At 52.2% G+C, this 22866-nt stretch overlaps 1 protein-coding gene across 1 annotated transcript in view; it reads right to left on the bottom strand.

Moving 5' to 3' along the window:
• Positions 1–22866, bottom strand: part of LOC131582754 (hydrocephalus-inducing protein-like) — a 57288-nt gene that overhangs the window by 5302 nt on the left and 29120 nt on the right. Inside the window, exons 23-51 of the mRNA XM_058846223.1 lie at positions 21299–21374; positions 20388–20597; positions 19435–19563; positions 18512–18689; positions 17835–17992; positions 16984–17105; positions 15898–16034; positions 15137–15258; positions 14858–15049; positions 14311–14463; positions 12998–13237; positions 11579–11766; positions 11222–11404; positions 10864–10983; positions 9492–9651; positions 9214–9386; positions 8860–9058; positions 8073–8172; positions 7451–7544; positions 6793–6961; positions 6263–6501; positions 5872–5941; positions 5040–5268; positions 4435–4667; positions 3219–3367; positions 2073–2265; positions 1415–1523; positions 574–828; positions 86–228 (exon numbers count right to left, since the gene is read on the bottom strand). Coding sequence (XP_058702206.1) covers positions 86–228; positions 574–828; positions 1415–1523; positions 2073–2265; positions 3219–3367; positions 4435–4667; positions 5040–5268; positions 5872–5941; positions 6263–6501; positions 6793–6961; positions 7451–7544; positions 8073–8172; positions 8860–9058; positions 9214–9386; positions 9492–9651; positions 10864–10983; positions 11222–11404; positions 11579–11766; positions 12998–13237; positions 14311–14463; positions 14858–15049; positions 15137–15258; positions 15898–16034; positions 16984–17105; positions 17835–17992; positions 18512–18689; positions 19435–19563; positions 20388–20597; positions 21299–21374 — 4723 coding nt within the window. The remainder of the gene's footprint in view (positions 1–85; positions 229–573; positions 829–1414; positions 1524–2072; positions 2266–3218; positions 3368–4434; positions 4668–5039; positions 5269–5871; positions 5942–6262; positions 6502–6792; positions 6962–7450; positions 7545–8072; positions 8173–8859; positions 9059–9213; positions 9387–9491; positions 9652–10863; positions 10984–11221; positions 11405–11578; positions 11767–12997; positions 13238–14310; positions 14464–14857; positions 15050–15136; positions 15259–15897; positions 16035–16983; positions 17106–17834; positions 17993–18511; positions 18690–19434; positions 19564–20387; positions 20598–21298; positions 21375–22866) is intronic.

Here is a 22866-nt window from a genome sequence, read left to right on the forward strand (position 1 = left end):
TGGCATGGGAGGTCTCCCTGCCAGCTCCCAGGAAGGCCAGGGCAGGGCTTGAGCAATGGGGAAAGGCAGAGCAGCCCCCACTCACCCTGGGGCAGAACTGGAATGGGACGTCTGCCTCCCACTCGAAGCGCATGAACGTCATGCCGGTGTGGTTGGTGATGGTGAAGGTCCTGTGGCAGGGCTTCCCAACAGGACAGTCCCCAAACTGGATGTGGTTCAGTCTGACAGCTGTTAAGGAGGAAAGCAAGGGATCTCAGCATGCAGGGAGTTCCACCCCGCCCCCCTCACATGCACAGACTCCTGTATGTTCAATGCTTCCTTGCTCCAAGCCTTCCTCCCTCTGGCAGGGAGCTCCCCAGGCAGTTCCTCATCCCACCACTGTCAGGGAAACACCCTGGCACACCCCTGAGCCAGCGCCATGCAGCACAGCACACACTGCTCTGCATGCATGGCTGCCACACCCACGGGCCTCCATGTCCAGGGGTGACAGCCCAGGCCTGGCTAGAGAGAGGACACACATGATCAGATATTTTCTTCTTCCTTGTTCCCCCTTGGCAGCCTCTCCTCTCTTACCATCAATGATGTCTTTGTTCCAACTGCTCTTATCATTCCTCAACTGTGGGTCTTCCTCTAGACAGTTGAGGGTGAATTCATCCTTGTGGCCTTCACCCACCAGCTCTATCAGGGTCTTGTCAGAGTAGGTGTCCCCCACTAAAACACGGATCTTCCCTTCCACACGTTGAGCCAGGGTGGGATCGAAAATGACATCAAACTCTGCCGATTGCCCACGATGCAGAAGCAGGAGAGGCTTCTTTGGGGGCTTGCTCTCTGCACAGCAATGGAAATCAGAATTAAGTGATACAGTTGTACAGAGGAAATATTTCCATATCTGAGGAACAGAAGGTTGAAACCAGCTGCCTTCTGAGCACAGGTTCTACCCGCAGTGGTTCCAGACCCTCTTCTTATGTTCACCAGACTGCCATCTCCAGACACATCACCATTTCAGCAGCTTAACCTCAGGTTGATGCCCAGCCCTCATTCCATCGCTTCCAGCCAGCTCCAGCCACATGGAAAGCTGAGCCAAAGAGCACTTTTGGCTTCTGCTGGCTGCCTGTGTGCTCAAGGGCTGTGTCCATTCAGGCTGGGACCTTCCTGCATGCTGCAAATACCTCAGAGGCTCCCCTGAGGCAGTGACAGTCCCCCAGAACCCAGCCCACCACGTCTAGAAGAACACAAGAACTTCCTACAACTTGCTAGGAGGAAACCCTGCAAAAAGTCCCCATGAAAAGCTCAGGGGACAGAGAGCCCAAGGAAACAAAGTGTGTCTAACATCTGGCTGCAGCTCAGAGAAGCCAAGAGCAGGGCACACGTTTTCCCTCTGGGCACGATCGCACTTCATGGTTAACAAATTTACCGTTTCCAACAGAGTCCTCTCCCACATCTTCAGTGTGGAATCTCTCCAGTGTGGAGCGCCTGCCTTTCAAGAAGAATGCTCCATGCTCATCCTCCAGGTGTAACATAAACTGAGAAAAGGGAACACAGAGCACAATGATACTGGTGTGAGTACAGGATGGCACAGGGACTGACACCACAGTGCTGCTGGTCCTGCACAGGAACCCAGCACCTCTCCCACTGCAAACAGCACTGAGCACAAAAGTTAAGTCAAACCAGCTGGGAAAAAGGGCTGTTTAGAGGCATTTGGATTGAACCAACACTGAACCAAACAGGACAGAAAGCAATAAGCAGAATATAATTAAACCACAACTAAGTTTGCTTAAAATATAGTAAGCTGGGGAATATAACCTAATGGAACTGGAAAATCACACATGTCCACGAGAACAAACCTGAAAGATGGGGGGAAAATACTCCACCACCTTTCTTGTGTTCAACTTAAAGAAGAAAGACTGGATGGAAAATTTTCAAGAACTCCCTTCTTGGAGAACAGATGTCAGTCCCTTGCTTAAAAAGAATTTGTGACACCTCTTGCCAGGTCTGCCATGGTTTTTGGGACCCTTCCCCTGTGCCACAAGCACTTATTCCCAAACCAGACCATTCCTTGAGCAGGTGCTCACCTTGACAGGTACGATGCCGTTGTTACGGACGACCAGGGGGAGCATCTCTAAATCCCCCAGCTGGAGCCTCTGGAAGCGCAGCACGGCATTTCCTCTCTTGCTGCGAGCTCTTGGGCACACGACTGTCACCTGCGGCTCGTGCCCCCTCCCACTGATGGTGAAGCTCAGGGTTTGGGGCTTGATTTTCACAGAGCTGCAGGAGAGGCACAGAAACAATTCCAGCTGGCAATAACCCATTTCTCACTGGGCAAGCCAAGCAGCAAGGGCAATCCACACTGTTTTCCCTGCCTGCTGCTCCTGTACCCCACAACACAGCCCCCCACCAGCCTCTTCCCAGTCCCCTCAGGGCCATTCCCAAGAGGAATCTGCTCCAAAGAGCCAGAGCCTTCCACAGAAACAGTTAAAAGTAATTGCACTTAATTAAATCATGCAGTACAGCAGATACATAATGAGGCACCAGAGGAGATATGGCAAATCCCCTGGCTGCAGTGAGATGAGACATAGGCAACAAGCAAAAAAAGCACAGCATGAAAGCAGTACAAAAGCAAGAAGGCAAAAAGAAATCATTGTCACTATCCACCAAGATGATTTCCAAGAACAATATAAAAGCAATTGCTTATTAGCAATTAGACTTCTCTTGCTCCAATTCAGCCACTAAAGGCTTGAGGAAGGGCAGCTCCAAGCCCCTGTACACAGGTCCCAGTGCAGAGGAACAGGGCTCCTCTTTCATACCAGCTCCCATCACTCACATGAAATAGCTTCATGAGTGCAGGGAATCACAGAGGATCACTTAATGTCACAGAAACAAAGAGGAAATTGTGACTGCTGACTTGCTGCCACAGAAACTGATCCATCTAAGCTTCTGTCCTTGGAAATGCCCAGCTCAGCTGTAGCACATCTCAGTAACTTCCAGTTGGCTACCGAATATTTCCCTGTCTTCCTATTTCCTCATCCAGGCTAAACCTGTATGACAAATCAGCCTCATTTTTCTGCTCTATCTAACAGTTCCTGCCTCCCAAATCATCTCATGCCGAGTACTCTGCCTAAGGCTCCTGAGAGCATTAGAGCTAACAAGAGGTCTGTGCCTTCCCAGTGGAGAGGCAGCTGTCAGTGAGGCCTCCCCCAATATTTCTCAGGGTCAATTACCGTTTGGGGATGACAAGGGAAGCCTTAAAAGTGCAGTCGTAGTTCTGCTCGTCTGGTGGGGTGAAGGTCACTGTAGCAACAGCGTGGGATGAGCCGGGAATGGACATCTGGACAGGATGCAACTTGAAAACGGTGATAGGGCCTTTTTCCTTGGGGGAAGCCAGAGAGCAGTGTTAGGAGAAAACACCTTCCAACATGACACAGTTTATTAATTCATAAATGCATTACTGAAAACAGCATGTCTGTAGTGGTTTAGATTTGCTAATTGGAGTTTCTCAGTCAATGCACTAAATAATGCGGTGGGGTTTAGCACTGGCTAAAATCACCAGGGCACTTACTCATTTTTTGTTGTAAACTACGGATAAGGAGAAGGGTAAAACAGGTTTAAAACTTAAAAGGAATAAAGAAACTTTACTAACAGGACTACAGGAATAAGAAACATCAGAATAAAACCTCCAGAACACTTTTTCTCCCCCTACCCAACTTTTTCTTTTCCCAGCTGACCACTGGGAGACAAAACCTGGGATGGTAAAGCAGCATCAACTATACAATAGTCTTTGATCAGTTCTTGTAAGGAGAAGAGTTTTTTCTTGTCATGCTATGGAGACTTTTCTACAAGAAGCAGTTTTCTCCTGGCTTCTCTTTTCTATGAACAGCAGCCAGACAGGCAAAAATCTTGCATTGTGACAGCTCTTCCCATTTTCACAGCCCTCCTAGAGGTGTGTTTATGGGCTGTGAACTCAGGGGGTATTGTTTTAAGGATGAGTTGGTCAAGCAGGGAACACTGACCTTGTGCTAAAGCATTGTGTGTTCTGAGTGCTGGCAGCTGCCCTGCCATATGTGGGAGGTGGTCACTGCATGGAAAACCCTGCAAATAACCTAGAACTGGCCTTCAAAGAGAGGAAAAGCCAGGGAGCCTGAGGAGATGCTCTGCTTTGAGCCCTGGCATGTCAGTTCATAACAGCCCCTCTCTGAGTGGGCTTCCAAGAGAGGTTCAGAAGGATTCACTTCTCCCACCAAAGACCCAGAGGTGTGAGCCAAAAGCTTGCCCAAGACATGAGAATTGAACACAACTGTTCCCTGGCTCTGCTGCTCTGCCCTGAAGTTTGACCTACACTGAGCTAGTGTGGGCCACAGGAAGCAATGCATCTGGAGAACAAAACAGCTTTCACACGGCCCTTAGAGGGCAACCATCTCCTTGGCCTCCTGTTCTTACCTGACCAGGCAGGGGGTTGATGGAGAGGACCACGTCACACGGCAGAGCAGTTGTGTTGTAGATGTTGAAATGGGCTTCAGCCTCTTGCCCAACCAGAATCTTGTTGAAGATGAATTTGTTCTCATCTCTCACAAACAGGCCCACACCGTGCACAGAGAGCAGCCTGTGGCTGAGGTCAGTGCTGCTGCAGATTGGGTACTCTTCGAAGATTAACATGGCATCCTCAGCAAATGCTGTGGACAGACCAGAGGGATGAGCATGGAGAAGCCTCCCTGATGAATTCATCTGGGCCTTGCTGGCCTCTGAGAAGGCTTGGTAAGCTCTTTCTGCCCAGGTAACTGCTAAACCCAGCTTTGGGTGGGGGAGCTGGCTATGAGGATGGAGCTCAGTCCACCTCAGTCTTAAAGAGCATTGCTTTCCCTCTATCCTTTCATGTATCCCTCTCAGCCCGGGAGGGATGAATCCACCAGTGGACTTAAGAGGGCTGGAAACTCTGAGGATTTCAAGGAGGGACACCAGGGCTAGCATGCCTCCCTATCCAAGCAGCAAGTTTAGGTGCTGATCAGCAGCAGGTCTGACCAGGGGAACCTGTGGACAGTACGTACCTGGCAGGCAGGACTCGGCAGTCAGGGTAAAGGGAATGCCGAGGGGATTGTCCCTGGGGTCTCTGCCCACGATGTCAATGTAGAGCTGCTCCTCACAAGTCCCCTCCTGCCCTGCGAGGCACTCCACCGTGATCTGCTGCTGGCCCCACGGAGCGATGGAGCCGGAGCACGGGGACACCGTGAACATGCCCACATTGAGCTGACCCTGCAGAAGAAGTTCCAGGAGAGGCTGAAGGGTAATAGCTGTGCCTTGAGCACCCCAGCAAAGAGGATGTCCTGCCTTGGCCTCCAGCTGGGCCCAAGCAGCCAGTCCCAGGGCAGGGAAAGATGACTCCATGGCCCAAAGGCAGCTCCAGGTTGAGCCCAACAAGCCAAGAGGAGCTGCAAGCCTGTCTCAAGTGGCAGAGAGAAAGGAGATGGAGTGTAAAGAATGAAGGTGGTAGCTGTGATCCTCAGCCTCCAGAGGTAACAGGAGAGCAGAAACAACTGTGAGAAATGATGGGACACAGGTAGGGGACTGGGAAGAAGAAAAAGAAGAAAAAAGTTGTCTGAGCTCTGTGGACTGGGAGTTCAAGGGGGGATGTTTTTGCTTCTGTGGTGTTCACAGACCTGTGCTGGCCAGCAGCTACCACACACAGGACCCGCTCCCCTCTGCTGACCCCACAGCTGCAGGTCAGAGCCAGAGTACAGGACTGTCAGTGGGACTGAGCAGATCCTGGACTCCATCCTGCAGACCACGTCCCACCCAATGGAGATGAGCCCCCAGCCTGGGCACAGCAGCATCTTCTCACATCCCCTGCAGCAGCATTGTTGGGGAGCAGGAGTCACCCACCTGTGTCAAGCTTGATTTCCTTCCCGCTGAGCGCTTTCTAGCTGATGGAACAGACTCCCCTTGCTTTGAACTGAGAGGAGAAAGCAGAGGTATCTGTCAGGCTGAGCTCCCCTGCCTTTCTCTGAGGCCAAAGCTGGCCTTCCTCCTCACAGAGGAAAGCCTTCCTGCTCCAGATGGTTCCCAGAGAGCAGCCTGCAGCACCCATTGCTGGACAGAGCAGCTCTAGCACCAGCTTCCTACTACACATGGGGACACTGAGGCGTGTTTTGCTCCCTCTCCCCAAGGCAGGGATGCAAATGGGCGCTAGCCCAGGTCTCCTGGCTGCCTGCCACATGCCAGCCGTGGGGTGGTGCCTCCTCAGGCAGGAAGGGTGGTGCAGGGCTTCCTGTACCTTTTGCTTTCCAAAGGAGATTCATCCTCGGTTGCTCGGTGGATGCGGAATTTGAAGCTGATCACGCCTGTGTTCTCCAGCACGACAGTCTGGCTCTTCTTGCTGCCCTTCATCATGGCACCGAAACTGATGGGTGAGGCAGGCTCAATACTGAACTTGCTGTAGGCAGCTCTTGCTGACACCCTCACTGGGATGCTGGCGACAGTCTGGCCTCCTTCCCCTGAGATGGCATCTATCACCTGTGTCCACAGGAAGGGGTGGTAAACAAAGCAAAGAGAGCCAGCCAGTCCTCTACCCCAGTCCCCAGCCTCCACCCCAGGCCTCCATCAGTTCACCCATCCCTGTTAAAGCACCTCCTCCAGAGTCAGATTCTCAGCTCCCTTAGGAAGCCTCCCAAATGGTTTTGAAGACTTTGTTTGTGTACGTAGGAGAGAGGATTCTCCAGTTAAAGCCCTCCTTCCATTAGACACCTCTCCTGTTTATGCTCCCAAAACACCGTGTGGTAACACAGCCTGGCCCAGGCAGCTCACCTGGCAGTACAGGATGGGGCTGTTCTTGAGGAGGATTTCCCTTGTGGGGTGGAAGAATATCTCAATATTCACACCAGGCTGGGAGGCGATCAGCTTGCCCGACTGAGGCTTGACAGTGAAGTGGGACGCCAAGTCTCGCATCCTGGGACCTGCACCCTTCAGCATCAATCTGTGCAGAAAGGGAAGGAATGGAGATCTCTGCAGTTACAAGTAGAGGTGCTGCCAGCACAGCCAGGACTTTGCATAGGACCAGAAAAAGAAGAAAAGGGAGAGTGCAGCTCTGCTCAGGGAATCCTGGATCCTGACAGTGAGCACAGACGGTCATGAGGTTATTGCAAGAAACCTTGACACTGAAATTTTTCATTCACTCTTTTACAGAGTCTCAGAAGGAGACAGGAGGTGACCATCAAAGAAAGGCAATGAATCTCAGCATTTCAGTGCCTGAAATTCTTGGGGCTCTCCTTTGGGTTCCCTGCTGGACTGTGGAGAACTGCTGGTTTGTGGCTGAATTCTCTGGTAAAATAGCTGAGATTAGAGAGCCCAGGTTTTGTGTTTATCGTGAGGTAGCCTGCATGGAAACAGGTTCTGACCTTTGACAGAGGGAGAGTGCAGGCCTGGGAACCCGGGGAAATGCTCACCACCAGGCAGCTGGACTCACCTGTACTCGATGTTGTACATCCCTTTGTTCGTTAGAGTCAGGATGTTCTTCACATTATCCTGGACATTGATGGTTCCAAAATCCAAGGTTTCATCTGCAGACAATGTGCAGAGCGAGATCAGACATGGTATTTGTGAGCTGCTGCAGAATACACCAGGTCCCAAGCTACATGGAGGTCCCAGCACAAAACCCTTTTCAGCAAGTTGCTGTTCTTGGAAGGGTTTTCCAGCTACTTGTCTGCCCTTTCTCTTCTTACTCAAGATATCTGCAGGCTCAGTAGCTAAGGAGCTCGGCTTCCATTTCCTCACTTCCAAGCACAAATCCAATCACTTTACATGCTGTGCTGAGCCTGTGGGAATTGCCAACTGCCTGTTCACCTCACTGTTGTTTCAAAGCCCCCAAATCCAACCTGCACGTGAAGCTGCACACTTCAAAGTTCAGAGGGGAGAGACTTAAGGCTGCCAGTGGCCTGACAATGCTTTATTCCATGCAGCTTGCAGGGTATGTGCTTTATGTATCCATGCCATCCTTGCATCCCATCCCATCCCAAGTGCTTTGGTCACCCACCACCCAAGGTAAGGCAGTGCACCTGGATTGCTTTGTTTGGGAGACATCCACTGACCTTCAGGCAGGACCATGCTCAGGAGAACATCATACACCTCTGCAGACAGTTTGATGTTTTCAACCTGAACAATCCCCAGGATGTTTTCTGTATCTGAAACCTGAGGCAGCAAGAAACAAACACTGTTCAGATTATTCTTTTGCTAGACAGCCTCTAAGTCCTTGTCTCTGCTGGCTGCTTCCCCTATGGCCTCCCTGGCTTCACAAGTGTTGGTGGACACCCAAGCTTTCCTAACCCGTTCATCTCGTGGGCTGTCCCAGTGGGATTCTGCTGCAGTATAAACCCCATCAGCCCAACTCTGCATTCCTACAGCAGGGAATGCTGCTGCTAAAGCATCCTTGAGAGACACAGGGATGTAAGAACAACCACAGGAAGTGTGAGGTGTCTCAGAGCAGGTGGCATTGGCAACCCTTTCCAATCACCTAGCACCCTCTCTGAAATGCAGCCCCTAAACCATGGGGAACAAAATGCCAGGGGCAGAGTTTGTTGCACGATGCCAGAGGTTTGGACAAGCTCCAGGAGAAATGTAGAGATCACACTGCAGTCTGTATAACCAAACAACAACCTTCAACCATTCACAGGGCCAAGGTGGTTGTGCTACAGGCTCAGGGTGCAGTGTCTGGTTATCTGGGGGGATGTGGATGCACTGCACATTCTGGCAAATGCTGTGTAGAGGCAGAAGTTGGGGTCACAGCACCCTTGTGTCTGTCAGGAGCAGCTCTTCCTGACTCTGTGCCTAAGAGCACGTGGCTGCTCACTGTGCCAGGCAGGGCACAGTCCCTCTCACCTCGAGTCGAAGGCTCTTCTCAATGCTGCCAATCTGCTGGGCCTTGAAATTCACTGTCACTTCAATCTCTGAGCGGGGATCAATGGTGCCGTTATCTTGTGACAGTGAGAAGTCCTCAACAAGGTCATCCAGCCCACTGAGCTGCCAGGCCATGGGCAGTAGGGTGTTGTTTTTCAGGACCAAGGTCCTGCTGTCAGTCCTGCAGAGACAGGAGGCACTTGGCATCAGCTGCTGGCTGGTCACACCAGCCTCGCCACTGAATGCAACTTGGAGCAGCTCCATCCCAGCCCTGGAAAGCAGAGTCAAACGTTCTGTCTTTGTCACAAGTCTTGGAGTGCTTGTGGGATGACTGACCTGTGCAGAAGCAGCTTGTCAAAAGACAGCTCCAGGGGGCTGACCTCCAGCTTCACGTGCACCCCATGGCAGCACAGGCTGAAGACCACTGGCTCTGGATTCTTGTCAATGCAGCAGATGAGTTTGTCTTCCAGGAAGCCAGGGGAAGTGGGGTATGCCCAAATGGTCAGCTCCTGGACCCGGCCCCATGGAAAGAAACAGAAAGAGCACTGTGTGTGAGCAGGAGCAGCAGCTCCTGGGCACTTCTACGGTGCCTGCTCTACCTGCCCTTCTCCTACCTGCTTCTTCTTTGGTTTCAGGGTCATGATGGGAGGGTCCAGAAGGAAGGTCTCTGCTTTCTCATCATCCTCAAAGAAGAACTGGACCTCTACGTCCATGGGGGAGTTGTTGAGGATGGTTATATTCTCCGAGTTGCCAGGACAGTTCTGAGCCTTGTACCTGTCCACAAAAGGGGAAAAGGCTGCAGAGGAGACTGTTGCCTTTGCCACGCATCGAGGAAAGCACCGTGTGCAGCCGAGGAAGCGGTGCTGGAAGAGCCTGCTCTAACAAACAAGTGAGGGAAGTGGATCCCAGCCAGGGGCGTGGGCGTGTGCTCATCCTTGCCTGACTTTGATGCCTTCCCCTGTACTTGGTGCCTCCACCCCAGAAGCCTGGTGATGCTCAGGCCACCTCAAGTGGTTTTAATACAATGTAAATTCAAAGGTGCCTAGAAAAATAACAGTACACCAGGCACATGGGTGCTTTCCTATTCTTTCTTGGGGTGCCTTCCCTGCAGGGTATAAAGAAAGGCTTTTGGAAAAAGAGTTTAGCTGATCTCTTTCCAAAAAGTCATGAAACTGCTTTGGATTTCATGGGTTAGCTCAAAGTCTAAGAAAGACATATAAAGCATCATTTCCCAAGAGGAATGCAAAAAGATAACAAATGACCCTTCTCTCAGGTGTGGAAATGACTTTGGAGTGGAAGGGTTAAAGAGGCAAACAGAAATCCCAGACCATCCCATAAAGCTGGCTAAAGATTGTCTGTTTTTTGAAACTATGTTGTCAAAATAGCTTTAGCCCTCCAGAGCTCCCATGGAGACAAGAACTTAATGTTAAATACTATTTTTTAAAAAGTGACAGTAAAAGTAGAAATGCACAATAGCTTCAATGACAACGTTTTCAGGCAGACTTTATCCAGCAGTGATGATGCAATGTCATTACAGGCAAATGTAGTTCCTGCTGTACATAGCCCCTGACACCCACTGGCAGGTCAACCATAAAATCTTAGTAATAATTACAGATGAATGACAGGTTTACAAAACCATCTACAGAATAATTGCTCAATCAGGCTAACTGCAGAGCTCAAAGCACTTCAAAAACCACCATACATTTCTTAAGGGGTGAAGCTGAGATGTGGAGGCAGACAAAAGTTGCCCCAAGTGCCCTTTGGACTGGCAGCAGCCTGGGGCTCTGGCCAAGGCAGCCAGCAGGCAGGCAGAGCGGCTCCCCCAAGGCTCATTTGCCTCTTGGATGCTCAGGTTCACACATCTGTGCTCCTTCAAACCCAGGTGTGTGCCAGGACTCTGCCAGGGACTGCCCTGGATCGTGCCACCAGCACAGCACGTCTCCAAGCGTGTCCAGAAAAGTACAACAGCCAGCAGGGAGCACATACCACTCTCGTGATTTCCCACACAGCAGCGGTCCAAAGTGGAATTGCTTGGTGCTCTCAACATATTCCTTGAAGATGATTTCACCTTCCTTCATGGTCTTCCTCCACTGTGGAAACACCAGCCTGGGCAGAGAAAGCAGGGAAGGAGGAGCTATGAGATGCTCCAGGTAGGAAATGCAGTCAGAAAGCCATAACCCATCCTGGTGGCTCAGGGACCATCTGCCTTCCCAGCTCCCAGCACAGAAAGAGATGCTGGCTGACGTCAGGCAGCACCATGTGGCCAGGCCAGAATGCCCAAGGAGCAGCCCTGGCTGTGAGCTCGGGGGCAGCAGTGTGGGAGGCTGCCAGGGGCCAGCCTTACCGTGGGTTCTGGCTGATGCTGGGGTACAGGCCGGTGCCACTGCAGGGCAGCTCGTACTGCCGCTTTGTCCCCACCAGCTCAAACCTCAGCGTCTGCTCAAACTTCCCTGGCTTTTTGGTGGAGAAGTGGACCTTCAGTTCCACCTCACCCAGGGCAGGCACTGTCCACCGGTACTGTTTCAGCCTGGCAATTAAAGAGGAGGCTTCAGACATTGCTGAGGAGCAAATGAAACAAGGAGGGTGCACTGGCCATCCCATGGAGGCACTGGCACAGGGTCCCTGTGCAGCTGGGGACGATGGACCTTGCTTGGCAAGAGGACCAAGAAGCAGAAGCATCACCTCCTCCCGTGCAGCTCACCTGAGGAATTCTGTGGAGATGGAGGCACCTTCCAGTGTACTTTTGGATCTTGTGCTGGAGGATTCCCAGGGACTTTCTGTTCTCTCTGTAGATATTTGGTTCCCCTTTGGAGACTTGTCTCTGCTCACTGCTTTACCTGTCTTTGGCTGGCCCTCAGCAGAACTGCCCTTCTCATCTGGGGTCCTGGCCTAAAGGGAGAGAGAAAAGGGAGAGAGGGGTGAGCCCTGAGACATTCCCATCCTGGAAAGAAAAATGGGCCTTCGTTAACCAGTGGAAGAGAGAATAAATAAGTGCACCTGCCCAGGAACTTGGTTTTCCTTACTGGTGTTTGTTTTGTCTAGGACACCCCTTCTAACTCAGGATCTTCTCCTCAAAGGAAGTTGATGGTTTTAAGTGATTTTTCCCCTCTTACAGAACTGCTCTGTCTCCAGCAAAGCTGTCTCTTTTGCCCCATCCCTGACAGAAAGGAGACCTGCAGACGTGGGGCCCCTTCACATCTTCACTACCTCTCCACAATGATCCTTTTCCATCCAACCTGTCCCCCATGCCCCCATCTAGCCTGGTCCCTGCCCTGGCACCTTCAGTGCCAGCACCACTGCAGTACCCACCAGATTGTCTTCAGGTGTAACAATGGTGAAGGGCTTCACATGCTCTGCAGAGCCCAGCTGCTCCTCTGGGCAGTCAACTCTGGAGAGGACAGCAGCAGGGGGAAGGGGAGACCCTTGGGGATGCAGTCCCAGATGCCTCAGCATCTAAAAGAGAAGAGAAAATCCTGTTTATACTTCTGTCACCTTCATCCTCACAACTCCTTCTTTGAAGGCACTGAGCTTTTGGCAATGGGCTTTTTGATTTCCATCAAGTACAAGTATTTTGTTATGCCCAGTGGGGTGAGCAGGCTCCAGAGCAGAGGCAAGAGCTACAAGCAGGACTGGGAGAGAAACCCCTCCCAAGTGACTCATCTGAAGCAAACAATGACCATGAGCTGCTCACTGCCTGCAGCCACACTAGCCACACTAGCCAGGACTGCACTCTGCCAGCAAAGCCCTGAGAACCAGTGGAGTTTTCTGCCAGAGCACATTCCCAGCCCAAGTCATGCCCAGCCTGCCAGCTGGGCTTGGCACCATGGACCCACATACCAGGCCCTGGCTGGGACAGAGCCTCCACTGTAAGCAGCCCCTGCCCATCTCAAGGACAATGCAAAGGTCCCAGGCATCAACCAGGGCAGATCATGTTTACCTCAGGTTTGCTGTCTCCTCCCTTCCTCCCAACAACACAAACTCTTTAAATCCTCCCACAGCACATCAGCAGAGCTGGCTTTGCCCTGGCCATTGCCTCCATCTCCCTGACACAAGCCTGGCAATATTGGAGTGCTGTGAAGCTTGGGCAGCATGTACACGGGGACCAGACCTGCCTTCTCACCTTCTCCTCCTCAAGGTACTGCTCATCCAAATCCAGGCAGTAAAACTCGATGGGGAATTCGCATGGGTTCTTCACCACCACTGTGGCCTCCACCCCATCGCTGTCCACCAGCACCCATCCCATCTTTAGTGCTGGGGGACTGAACTCCAGCCGTGGCTCCAGACCTTGCCCCGAGAGGTGCAGCCTTAAGTGATTGCTGCTCCCAGGAATGTTAAGCTTCAGTTCATACTTGTAAGACCTCTGAAAAGAGAAAAGTGCAGAAAACTTGTCCATGAAGCCCCAGGTGACAGGACCCCAAATACGACCCTTGCCCCAAGGTCAGGGTGTTATCAGTCCCTCCAAGGTGAACAGAAACCAGATATTCACTTATGCAAGGGACTACAGTGCCTGTGTCTGGGTGTGAGTAACTGGGATGAGTCCTGGTGTGCACTGTAACTGGGTATTGGGTATCAGATGGATGGACAATGGAGTGCCAGGCGTTTTCACCCAGTCATGCAGGAGTGCAGTGCTCAAGAGAAGGGCCCCCGGGGTTACAGTGTCCACACCCAGTCCTGGCACTGCTGCATCAGGCAAACGCCAGCTCCAGGAGAGAGGCAAATGAGCTCTCGCTGGCCAGAAATAAGGGTCACCTTCTCTGCTTAGTGTTTGGCTCTGATCAAAGCCAGACACAAGATGTTTACATCTCTTGAGCAATTAAAAGGTCCCTGGGACTGTCTGTGGGCACAGAAGCACTTGTGTCCATACTGGTAGACACTGTCAGTTTCCAAGACCCAGCAGCCCCAGGCAAACTACTTTTGGGAATGCTCAATCCTTTAAGTTGAATCCCCAGCTGGGTGGGAATGTGCAGGCAGGCCAGAGCCCCAGGGACTGACTGCTGGCAGCACACCACTACAGGTGACTGTCCTGCCATGCTCAGGAAGGTGTCTGGTGGCTGTTTTGCCAGACAGTTCTGCAGCAGGATGGGCCTAGAGTGGCCATTCCAGGATTATCCTCTGCGAGTGTGCAGCTGCTCTGCACCGAGTGTCGCAGCTGCAAACACGGCCAGGCAAGGGGGAGGCTGAGGGGAGCTGGGCACATCCCTCCCCTGTGCCAAGAGGCAGCCACAGAGCCCTGATGCTCTCTGTGCAAGCTCCCTGTGGGCATTTCAGAGCACATCTCCCAGGAGTGCTCTGTGGGGTGAACTGAGCCACGCTGAGCACGGCGCTTGCAGAAAGCCCCCTGTGAAGGCAGAGCTCATACCACACTCTCTGCAGCAGGCCCTCATTTCCAGATAGCCCTGACAGGCCTCCTGGGCTGACAGCTGCCAATCTCACCTCCTCCTTGGGTGCAAACTGGATTTGCAAGTTCTGCCACGCTCCTGCATCAAGGGTTCCTTTGGAGGGCGTCACTTCAAAGGGACAGCGCCCTTCCTCCAGCGCCTGCTGCTTCTGACCTTGGGCTCGTGTCAGGTATCTGAGTTGATTGCTCTGGACACAGAAACCAATGGTGTGAGGTCTCCTCAGTCTGTGAGGACAGAGCCTCAGTTCCTGTAGTGCTCTGAGACACTGATACAGTGCTGAGAGCACCCACAGCCAAACCAAGTGTGGCCCCATAGCCTAGAGCTGGAGGGAAAACCTGTAGACAGGGCAGGCAAAGGGAACTACTGTCCTCAGAGGAGGAGGAATGGGTGAAGATGGCAGAAAAGCAAAGCAGCAGCTAATGGAACAGGTCTGGGAAAACCAGCCTTGATCTAGACCCTCAGAAGCTTCTTCAAACACGCCACAGACCCAAGTGCTCGGGCAGCCACAGGAGCAGAAAGGGCAGGAGACACAAAGAAAACCCAACCCAGAAGTGACGTGTTCAGTGCTGCCTGTGCTTTACCTTCGTAACAGGCTTGATGGCAGTGATGAACCATTTGCAGGGCACTTGGAACCCGTTGTAGAGCTGGACTGTCTCAACCTGGCACTGCCCAACGAGGACATTGGGGAAGTGCAGTGTGTTCTGGGAGAGGTCGAGCGACAGTTCCAAGACAGTGGCACGGAGGCGGATGTGAGACGTGGGGCCTTTTGTTACCTGTAGAAGGACAGAGAATTCAGCAGAGGGTGCAGGTGACATCTGCTGCTGTGCCCAGCCTGCTGCCTGCCCCAAGAGCTGTGGTACCTGTATGGGCAGCAGCACATCCACGTCACCCTGTGGTTGCTGGGCACTTTCAAAATGCACATCAAATCTCAGGGTGTGCATGTGGGGCAGACTCTTCATCTGGCCCAGGTCCACGCTGAAACCTTCAACAGATGAAAACAAAGCAGCTGAGATACACAAGAAACACAAGCAATGTGTCATAAGCACGTTAAGGCCTTACAGCTGTCCTGGCTGAGAGGTCTGGGAAAAACCCCATGCTGTGCTGTGACCTGGACAAAAACTTAGAGTGCACCTGAACACGCCTCGACACAGCGAGCCACTGTGTGATGGAAGTGCAGCCTTGCCTCAAGGCCTCTTTTGGGAGCCTCTTTTGATCCACCAGAGGATCTCACAGGCTGTTTCCTCAATAAAGGCTGAATACAAGTGCTATGACAGTGTGAACTCCAAACAAAGCACTTCCAAAACACAGCAGACCCCACTGGTTCACAAAACAAGGCCACAGAGTGCCCAAAGAAACTTGATGCTCGTGGGAGCCAAGGGCAGAAGATGCTGAGAGGTGACCAGGGTGATGAGCCCATCTGCCCCCCACACTGGAGTGTCAGGGCAGTTGTAGGCAGGCCAGGTCCCTGGGCATGGCCGGACTGGAGAATTCTGCCTCTGAAGCTCCCAGCAGGGGCAGTGAGAAGAAACAACTGAAAAACCTCCCCAAGTTCAGTGGCTTCAGCTAATCTGTGTGAGACACCTCCTCCATGCCCACAGGAAGTGTCTCCAGCACTGCTTACCTGTGTCCTGCAGGACAGATGCATCGACCCAGAAGGACACTGGGATCTGCCCAGGGTTGGTGATCTCCAGGGTGCGTCTCTCAGTGAAACCCTTCAGGACAGTGCCCATGTCCAGGACATACTCTGGCAGCTCAACTCTGCAAGGAGGAGTAAGGACAGTCCTTAAACCACAGCCTGCCTACATGTCCAAGTGGATGGAGGATACAAATCAAGTGGCTATTTCTTTATTCACTGCTGTAAAAACTCAGCTCAAGCCCATGAAACCCATGGCCTGACCAGCTGGCAATGACTTTGGGAAGTCAGGAGGAGTGCAGGTCCTAGCTTTTATCAGCTACTAATGGTACCTGGAAATAAAATTAGTTTAAAATGGAAACTGTCCACAGCTCCTCTGCCATGAAAAGCCAGTAGAGGTGAGTCCACTGGGCCCCCACTGGACTAAATGAAACTACTTAGCCTTGGTGTACAGCCTGAGCCTGAAATTGCTTTGGGGCCTAGGAATAAGATTTGCCTGCACAGGAAATCTTCACTGCTCTGCAACCAGATCACCTGATCTGTTCTGCAGAGCATCTTCCTGAATTGAAGCCTCCCGTGCTTGTGCTGCATCATGATGGTGCAAAGGGACAGACCAAGTTAATCAGATAAGCCGTGCCACCCCACCAGGATTCAAGGCATCTGATTTTGGGCTTTCAAGGGTTTGCTGACATGTGCAATTCCCTCCTCCTTTTCTTTAGCGTGCTCTGTTAGTTGGAACCAAGACATCAGTTGGGAATTGTCTCTTTCAGAGCTAGTCAGCAGGGACAGAATTGATGCTGTCTGGAAGGGCTTGGAGGTCTGCAGTGGGTCCCCTCAGCTCTAGGGACAGAACCCCACAGCTGTGGGGAGCTGAGTCCAAAGCTCAGCGTGGTGCTGGGGAAGGGAGGGCACTCAGCTGCTCACACGCAGCGTGTCACAGCCACCGGGACAAGAGCCTCTCTGAAGTCCAGGCTATTCCCAGCTCTGCAGAAACAAGGAGCTCTCAGGAGAAGGGGACATTGCTGGCTGTTCCCCACGGGGCACCTGGAGATGGGGATGGGAGTCCCTACTCACTTGACAAGGCTCTGGCACAGCTTTTTGTCAGGGAACTCGGTCTTTGGGGGATGAGATGTGAGCTTTTTCTGCAGCTCCAGAGCAGCCTTCTCGATCATCTTTATCTGCAGCCGAGTGTTTGCCTGAGGAAACGGAAGACAGACAGTGTCTGGTTAGCAAAGGTCTTTCCTGAGCTTTGCATCTGAGAAAGGATCCCACCCTGCTCTTGTTGAGAGGGGTGTGGGGTTCTCCTGTCTGGCTGCTCGGTGTGTGACACCTCCTGCTCTCTTAGCCAGGACCTCATCTCCAGGGAAGTAACTCCAGCATCTCTGCCTGCCCAGCTATTGTTAGCAAAGCTGATCTGGCCAGGCAGACGGACAAGCCAGGAATCTTCCAGAGCTCCAGACACCTGCCTGTGCCCAGCCAGGACCAAGGCAGCTTGGACAAAAGCTGGTTTGAAAGGGAACCGAGCCCAAGCTGGTGGCTCTTGGAGATGAGCACAGCCAGCACAGTTCCAGGGCACAATCAGGCAACTGCTGTTCAGGTCTGTAAATCTGGCAGGCCTTGGGTTGGGACCAACAAACTCCCCAGCAATGACCTGCATCTCCTTCAAAACACCATCAATGCCATCCCTTGAGCATGGCCTTCAGGATCTGTCCCTGGGGTAGCCAGGAAGCTGGTGCAAGCCAACCCCTGAAGAGACCATGGCCAGAGTGGCAGCCCTAGGGACAATGCTGAGGTGACACATGGTTCTAAGTGGGCAGGGAGGTCCCAAGTGCCATCAGGGCACTGGGAAACTGCTGTGGGCTGCAAGGGGCTCAGGCGACATGGAGACAGTGGCATGTGCCAAACGGGGCTGCAGCTGTTCTTACTACAATGTCAGAGCCTTCCAGCATGCAGGGCTTCAGCTTCCCAGTCTTCACATCTGGACTTTTTAAGGGCTGAGCTGCTGGGATCTGAATTTTCAGGGTCTCACTGTATTGCTGTGTGTGTTCTGCAAGCTGTAGTGGCTTTCCACATTTCTCATTTCCTGAAGGAAGAAAACATCCACCAAGAGAAGTGTGAGCCAAGTGCCAATCCCACTTAACTTGGGAAGTCCCTACCTCCCAAACACTGCTTTCTTCCAGAAAGAAATCCCTCAAGCCATCTATGGAAAGTGGATGCTGCTGCTCCTCTCGGAATCCTCATGTTCACTCCCACCCATCTTCCTCCCCACAGAGGAACGTCTCATCCCCTGCAATGTCACACAAATCCAACCCTGCCAGAAGCCCTGCCAGCCTCTCTTACAGCTTTCCCAAGCCTTTCAGTCCAGCCATCATCCTTCAGGACCCTGCCAGATGTGCTGGCAAGCTCTGCAGGATGGTTCCTGGGACAAAGCCCACCTGGGATCCTCTGCTCAAGACTCACAAAGCAGTCAGATGGCTCGAGTGGCTCTGGGAGTCCTGCAGCCCTCCAGGCTTGGTGCAGGTGGGCATGAGCTGCCCTATGGGCATTTGGTAGGGAACAAAACCAGAGGGGCCCTTCCTGGGGGCACACAGGCAGTGCCCACCTTTGATGTTCCAGGGCAGGTTCACACTGATCATAGGAAAGGACGCTTCTCCTTTCAGGCAGATCTTTTCCGGCTCCAGGTCACCCACTTTAAGCTGGTATGTCCTGCTAAAGGCTCCTGGTACTCCTGGCATGTAAGAGAATCTCAGCACTTGCTTCCTGCCACATGCAATGGAGCCCTGCAGGAATGGGAGAGGAAGAAGGGAATACATCAGAGTGTTTGATGGGGGATGGCTCAGGGGACAGACAGGCTGAGAAGACAGGTTCTCTATCTAGAAACCATCAGACCACATCACCTTTGTGATTAATACATTATAGTGTTGGCTTTTGCAATTGTTAGAGTAAATACTGTGTGTTTTATAATGTTGGCTTTTGTCAAAGAATTTTTGCTGAAGTTTAGAATTTTTTTAAGGCAAATGTTTTGTGGTGATACCAGTGTTGGGGAAGAGTTGCTGTAATATTAACATTTAATCAATGAAGTTAATGGAAACCTGTTGAATGTGTCAAAAAGTACCAAATGTCCAGGACTAGGGCAACTGTACATGCTCCAAAAAGGCAGGATGGAGGAGGAACTATGTTAAAATATTTGAATATGTGTAACCATTTGTGAATTTGTATTAGGCTGTTGCAATACCCAGGGTCTATAATGGATGTAGTTGTGTTGACTGGTGTGCCTCTGGCTGTGGCTAAGCACCCAAGCCAAGCACCCACCACTGTTCCTTTTGCTTTATTGACTTTCAATAGCACTTGTTTGACTTTCTCTGCCCCCAGAAGAAATTGCTTACAGCCCTCTCTATCTCGTGGCTGAGGTTGGGGTTTTCCCCTCGGACATTTTTCTCCCTTTTCCCCCTCCCCCTCTTTTGCCCCTTTAACACTCTCCTGGGCCACCTGACAGGGCTGGGGTCAGTCACTTGTGCTACTTACAGTGGTGGGCTTGACCAGAAACACACCAGGCAGGTCTTGGTCTGCAGTGCTGGGTTCCAGCACCCAGTTGAATTTAATCTTGCTGGTGTTCGCCAGGATGACCGTGCTGTGATGAACTTCGTTAAACATCTGCAGAGAAGGCAGAGAGCAGGAAGTTACAGACCCAGGCCTGCTGCTGGGAATCTCCTTCCTCTCTCCTGGGGTTGAAAGCAGACCCATGATGGGAGCAGGGACCAGACAGGAGATAGGGGCACTTGGGAACCCAGGGAACCCCCAGGCACAGGGCACCTGCACAGGACCAGGGAGCTCTGGCAGCACCCAGAGGTGTGGCAACAACCATGGGAGGGCCAGTAATAAATGAACACATTTCACTGTGGGGACACAGGCCCTCTGAGGGGTCACCAACAGCCAGGAGAAACAGAGACAGCACTGAGGCACTCCAAAAGAAAAGGCACCTGCATGCAAGTATTGGCAAGCAGCATACAGGCAACAAGGGAGTCACACGGAGCAACACAGACAGGGCCAGCAGCTGGAAATAGCTGTGGGCTTTCAACTGAAAAAGAGTGAAGTGGGGATCATTCTGGGACAGTCTCTCCAACTATAGTGACTGGAAGCCCAAGATCTTCCCTTGATTATTGCATGGATTAAGAAGAGCATTAGACAAGAGCATCTCCTTGGAGGTCAGGCTTTAGGAGTGGATCAGCAGAGGGACGTCCAGAGCATCCCCCTGGGGTGCCTCAGGAGGCTGTGTGAAGTCCCCTGAACAAGAGGTATTCCCAGCATTTTGGAGAGGGTTGGAGATGGCCATTTGAAAGCTTGGATGCCAGATGTGTCCCTCAAAGGTTGAACTTCCAAGCCCCAGAGACAACAAAGGGGCTGGGAAGGGAGCCCTGGAGCGAGGGGGGCAGGAAGGCAGCAAGGCGAGGAGCTGTGCCAGGGGAGCCGTGTGGTACCTGGGAGCCGCAGTTGATCTCCCGGGCGCTCAGGGAGTAGCTGACACGTGAGGCCTCCCCGCTCAGCTTCACCTCGTAGGTGGGGCCTCCCTCCACGTGGCACAGCGCTGTGACATGGGCCATGGTGTTGAGGTGGCCAGTGAAGGTGAAGGAGACCTGCTGTCTCTCTCCCGGCTGCAGCACACCCGACAGCGGCAGGATACTGAAAGCCTGCACGGAGAACAGCAGAGATTGAGGTGCTGAGCATGGAAATGGATGCAGAAGAGCACCTTGGAGCAAAGTGCAGCTGTAGCCAGAGGGATCTATTCCTCAAACAACACAGCCAGAATCATCCTGATCTCATCCTGTATCCATGCCACTGACCAGTGGAGGGACCATGAGGAAAATCTTCTCCCATACTCATGGATCACTGCATTAATACACTACATTAAAGTGAACTGGGATGTCTCCTGGCAGTAGAAATTCTCTCTGATACACAACTTGCCTTTAAAAAGCATTTATGACTGCTTTTAGAAAAGCGGGACACTCAGAGTGAGAGCTCTTGGAGCTCAGGGAAGGACCCCAGCCCAGCTCATCTAACTCCTGAGGCTTTTCCCCTCTCTCTCTCTGATTTATATGCTGCTTTTTCAAGGTGCAACAGCAAAAGCTCCTGCAAAACTTTCCTACGGACCAGCTGATGATGTCCAGGGGGAGCAATGCCCTCCACAGGTGCTGCACAGCGTCCTTGGGCCTCCCTACAACATGTCCTGCACGGCCTCTCCAATAACCAGTTGCTTCAGCAGCACTTTGTGATGGGTCTGGAGGGATGCCAGGCCCCTCTGTGGGCAATGCTGAGGGCCACCAGTGGGGCTGGGAGCTACAGCCCTGCTTGCCACACTGAAAATGTGGAAGGGAGACAGATTCCCTCTTACCTTCTCCACTTTGAGGGGAGTCCATGGTACATCCACGGAGTGACTGAATCCTGCCAGCCCCACTGGGATGTAATGCCTTCCACGAATATATGTTGGCAGCTGAAAAACAAGCCATTTTCTATGCTGAGAGGAAGAGAGAGACACTTTGCAAAGTCTCATTTTATAAGACAGCTTCAGGCCCACCACTGCAATACCAGCCCTCAGGTGAAAGCAGAGACCTGGAAACAGGTGCTCGGGCAGGGTTGGGAAGAGGGTACATGGAGATCAGGACTCATCACAGCTTGCTCTGGGAAGGAAGCTGGAGGTCTTATCATCATGATGCACATGAAAGCCTCATCTTACATTGTGAAGAAAACAAGGCAAAACAATCCCACATTCAACACAGATCTGTGCTGAGCTTAGATCTGTAGGATCTGAGCAGGCTTCTCCAAAGAAAACTCTCCTGCTCCTCCCTCCCACACAGCCCATGTCCATCCACAGGCCCCGCTGCCCAGCCCACTCTCAAGGCACAAAACAGCAGGGCAGCAAAAAGGGAGGTCAGCATGAGCATGACTTGGTGGTGGCAAGCTGGGGAGACAACACAGCACTCGGTGTACAAGAAAATCTACCTCTGCTCTTGAAGATTGGCCAAGATCCTGTGGTTCTTTCAGGGCTGTGTCTGGCTCCTCCACATTTTTAATACTGCGGTGGCTCCATTGAGATGCTGAGCAATTCAAACAGGAACTCTTCAGCTTTGGTGGTGGGGGTCTGAATTGAGGTGGGCAAAGTTCATACCTGGAAAATAACATAACTGTGAGCAGGGAGCTGCAGTGGGAGGGAGGGACACCTGCATGAGGAGCTCCTGGTCAGGATGCAGCCCCTGGCTGGGTGCTGGGGCGTTGAACTCAGCAATGGTTTGATCCAGCCCTTCCCAATCCAGGCTGGAGCAGGTCTGTTCTAAACCAGCCCAGGGATGACACTGAGGTAGCAGTGGTGCAGGCAGCTGCAACTGCTTGCATTGAGGAACTACAGAGGACAGGGATTAACACCTTGTGAGGATGCAAAAAGCACAGTGGTGTTGCAGTCTGCAACCTCAGGATCTCATCCAGAGAAGCAGCAGGGTTCTGGGGACCAGCATGAAACACCAACGAGACAGGCTCCCGTTCATGAAACCATTTATTCAGCACGAGAACAAACTCAAGTCCAGAACAGAGAGCCCCGAACAGAGGCACAGCAGGGGTTTTTGAGGGACAGAACTCTTAGGGGTTTACACCTTTGAGGGTGGAGTTCAGGGTCAGGGACCATTAGAAACACAGCAAGGGAGAACCCCCCAGGGACTCAAACCCAATCAGAACTCCTGGGCCGCCCTTCACAAGGGGTTTGGGGTGGGACAATGTAACTCTTTGTCTCCCTGAGGCCGCTGCCACACAGTGGGAGAGGAAAAGACACAGAAGGAGGAGAGCAAAAAGTGAGATTTGAGGCACCAAGGGCAGACCCAGCCAGTGATGAGCCAGCACAGCCCTGCCAATGCCCAATGCCAGAAACTCTGCAGCTCTACCAGGTATTTATCAGGAATGTTTCCCTGACAG

The sequence above is a fragment of the Poecile atricapillus genome, chromosome 10, assembly GCF_030490865.1.
Source record: "Poecile atricapillus isolate bPoeAtr1 chromosome 10, bPoeAtr1.hap1, whole genome shotgun sequence".
Classification (NCBI taxonomy): domain Eukaryota; kingdom Metazoa; phylum Chordata; class Aves; order Passeriformes; family Paridae; genus Poecile; species Poecile atricapillus.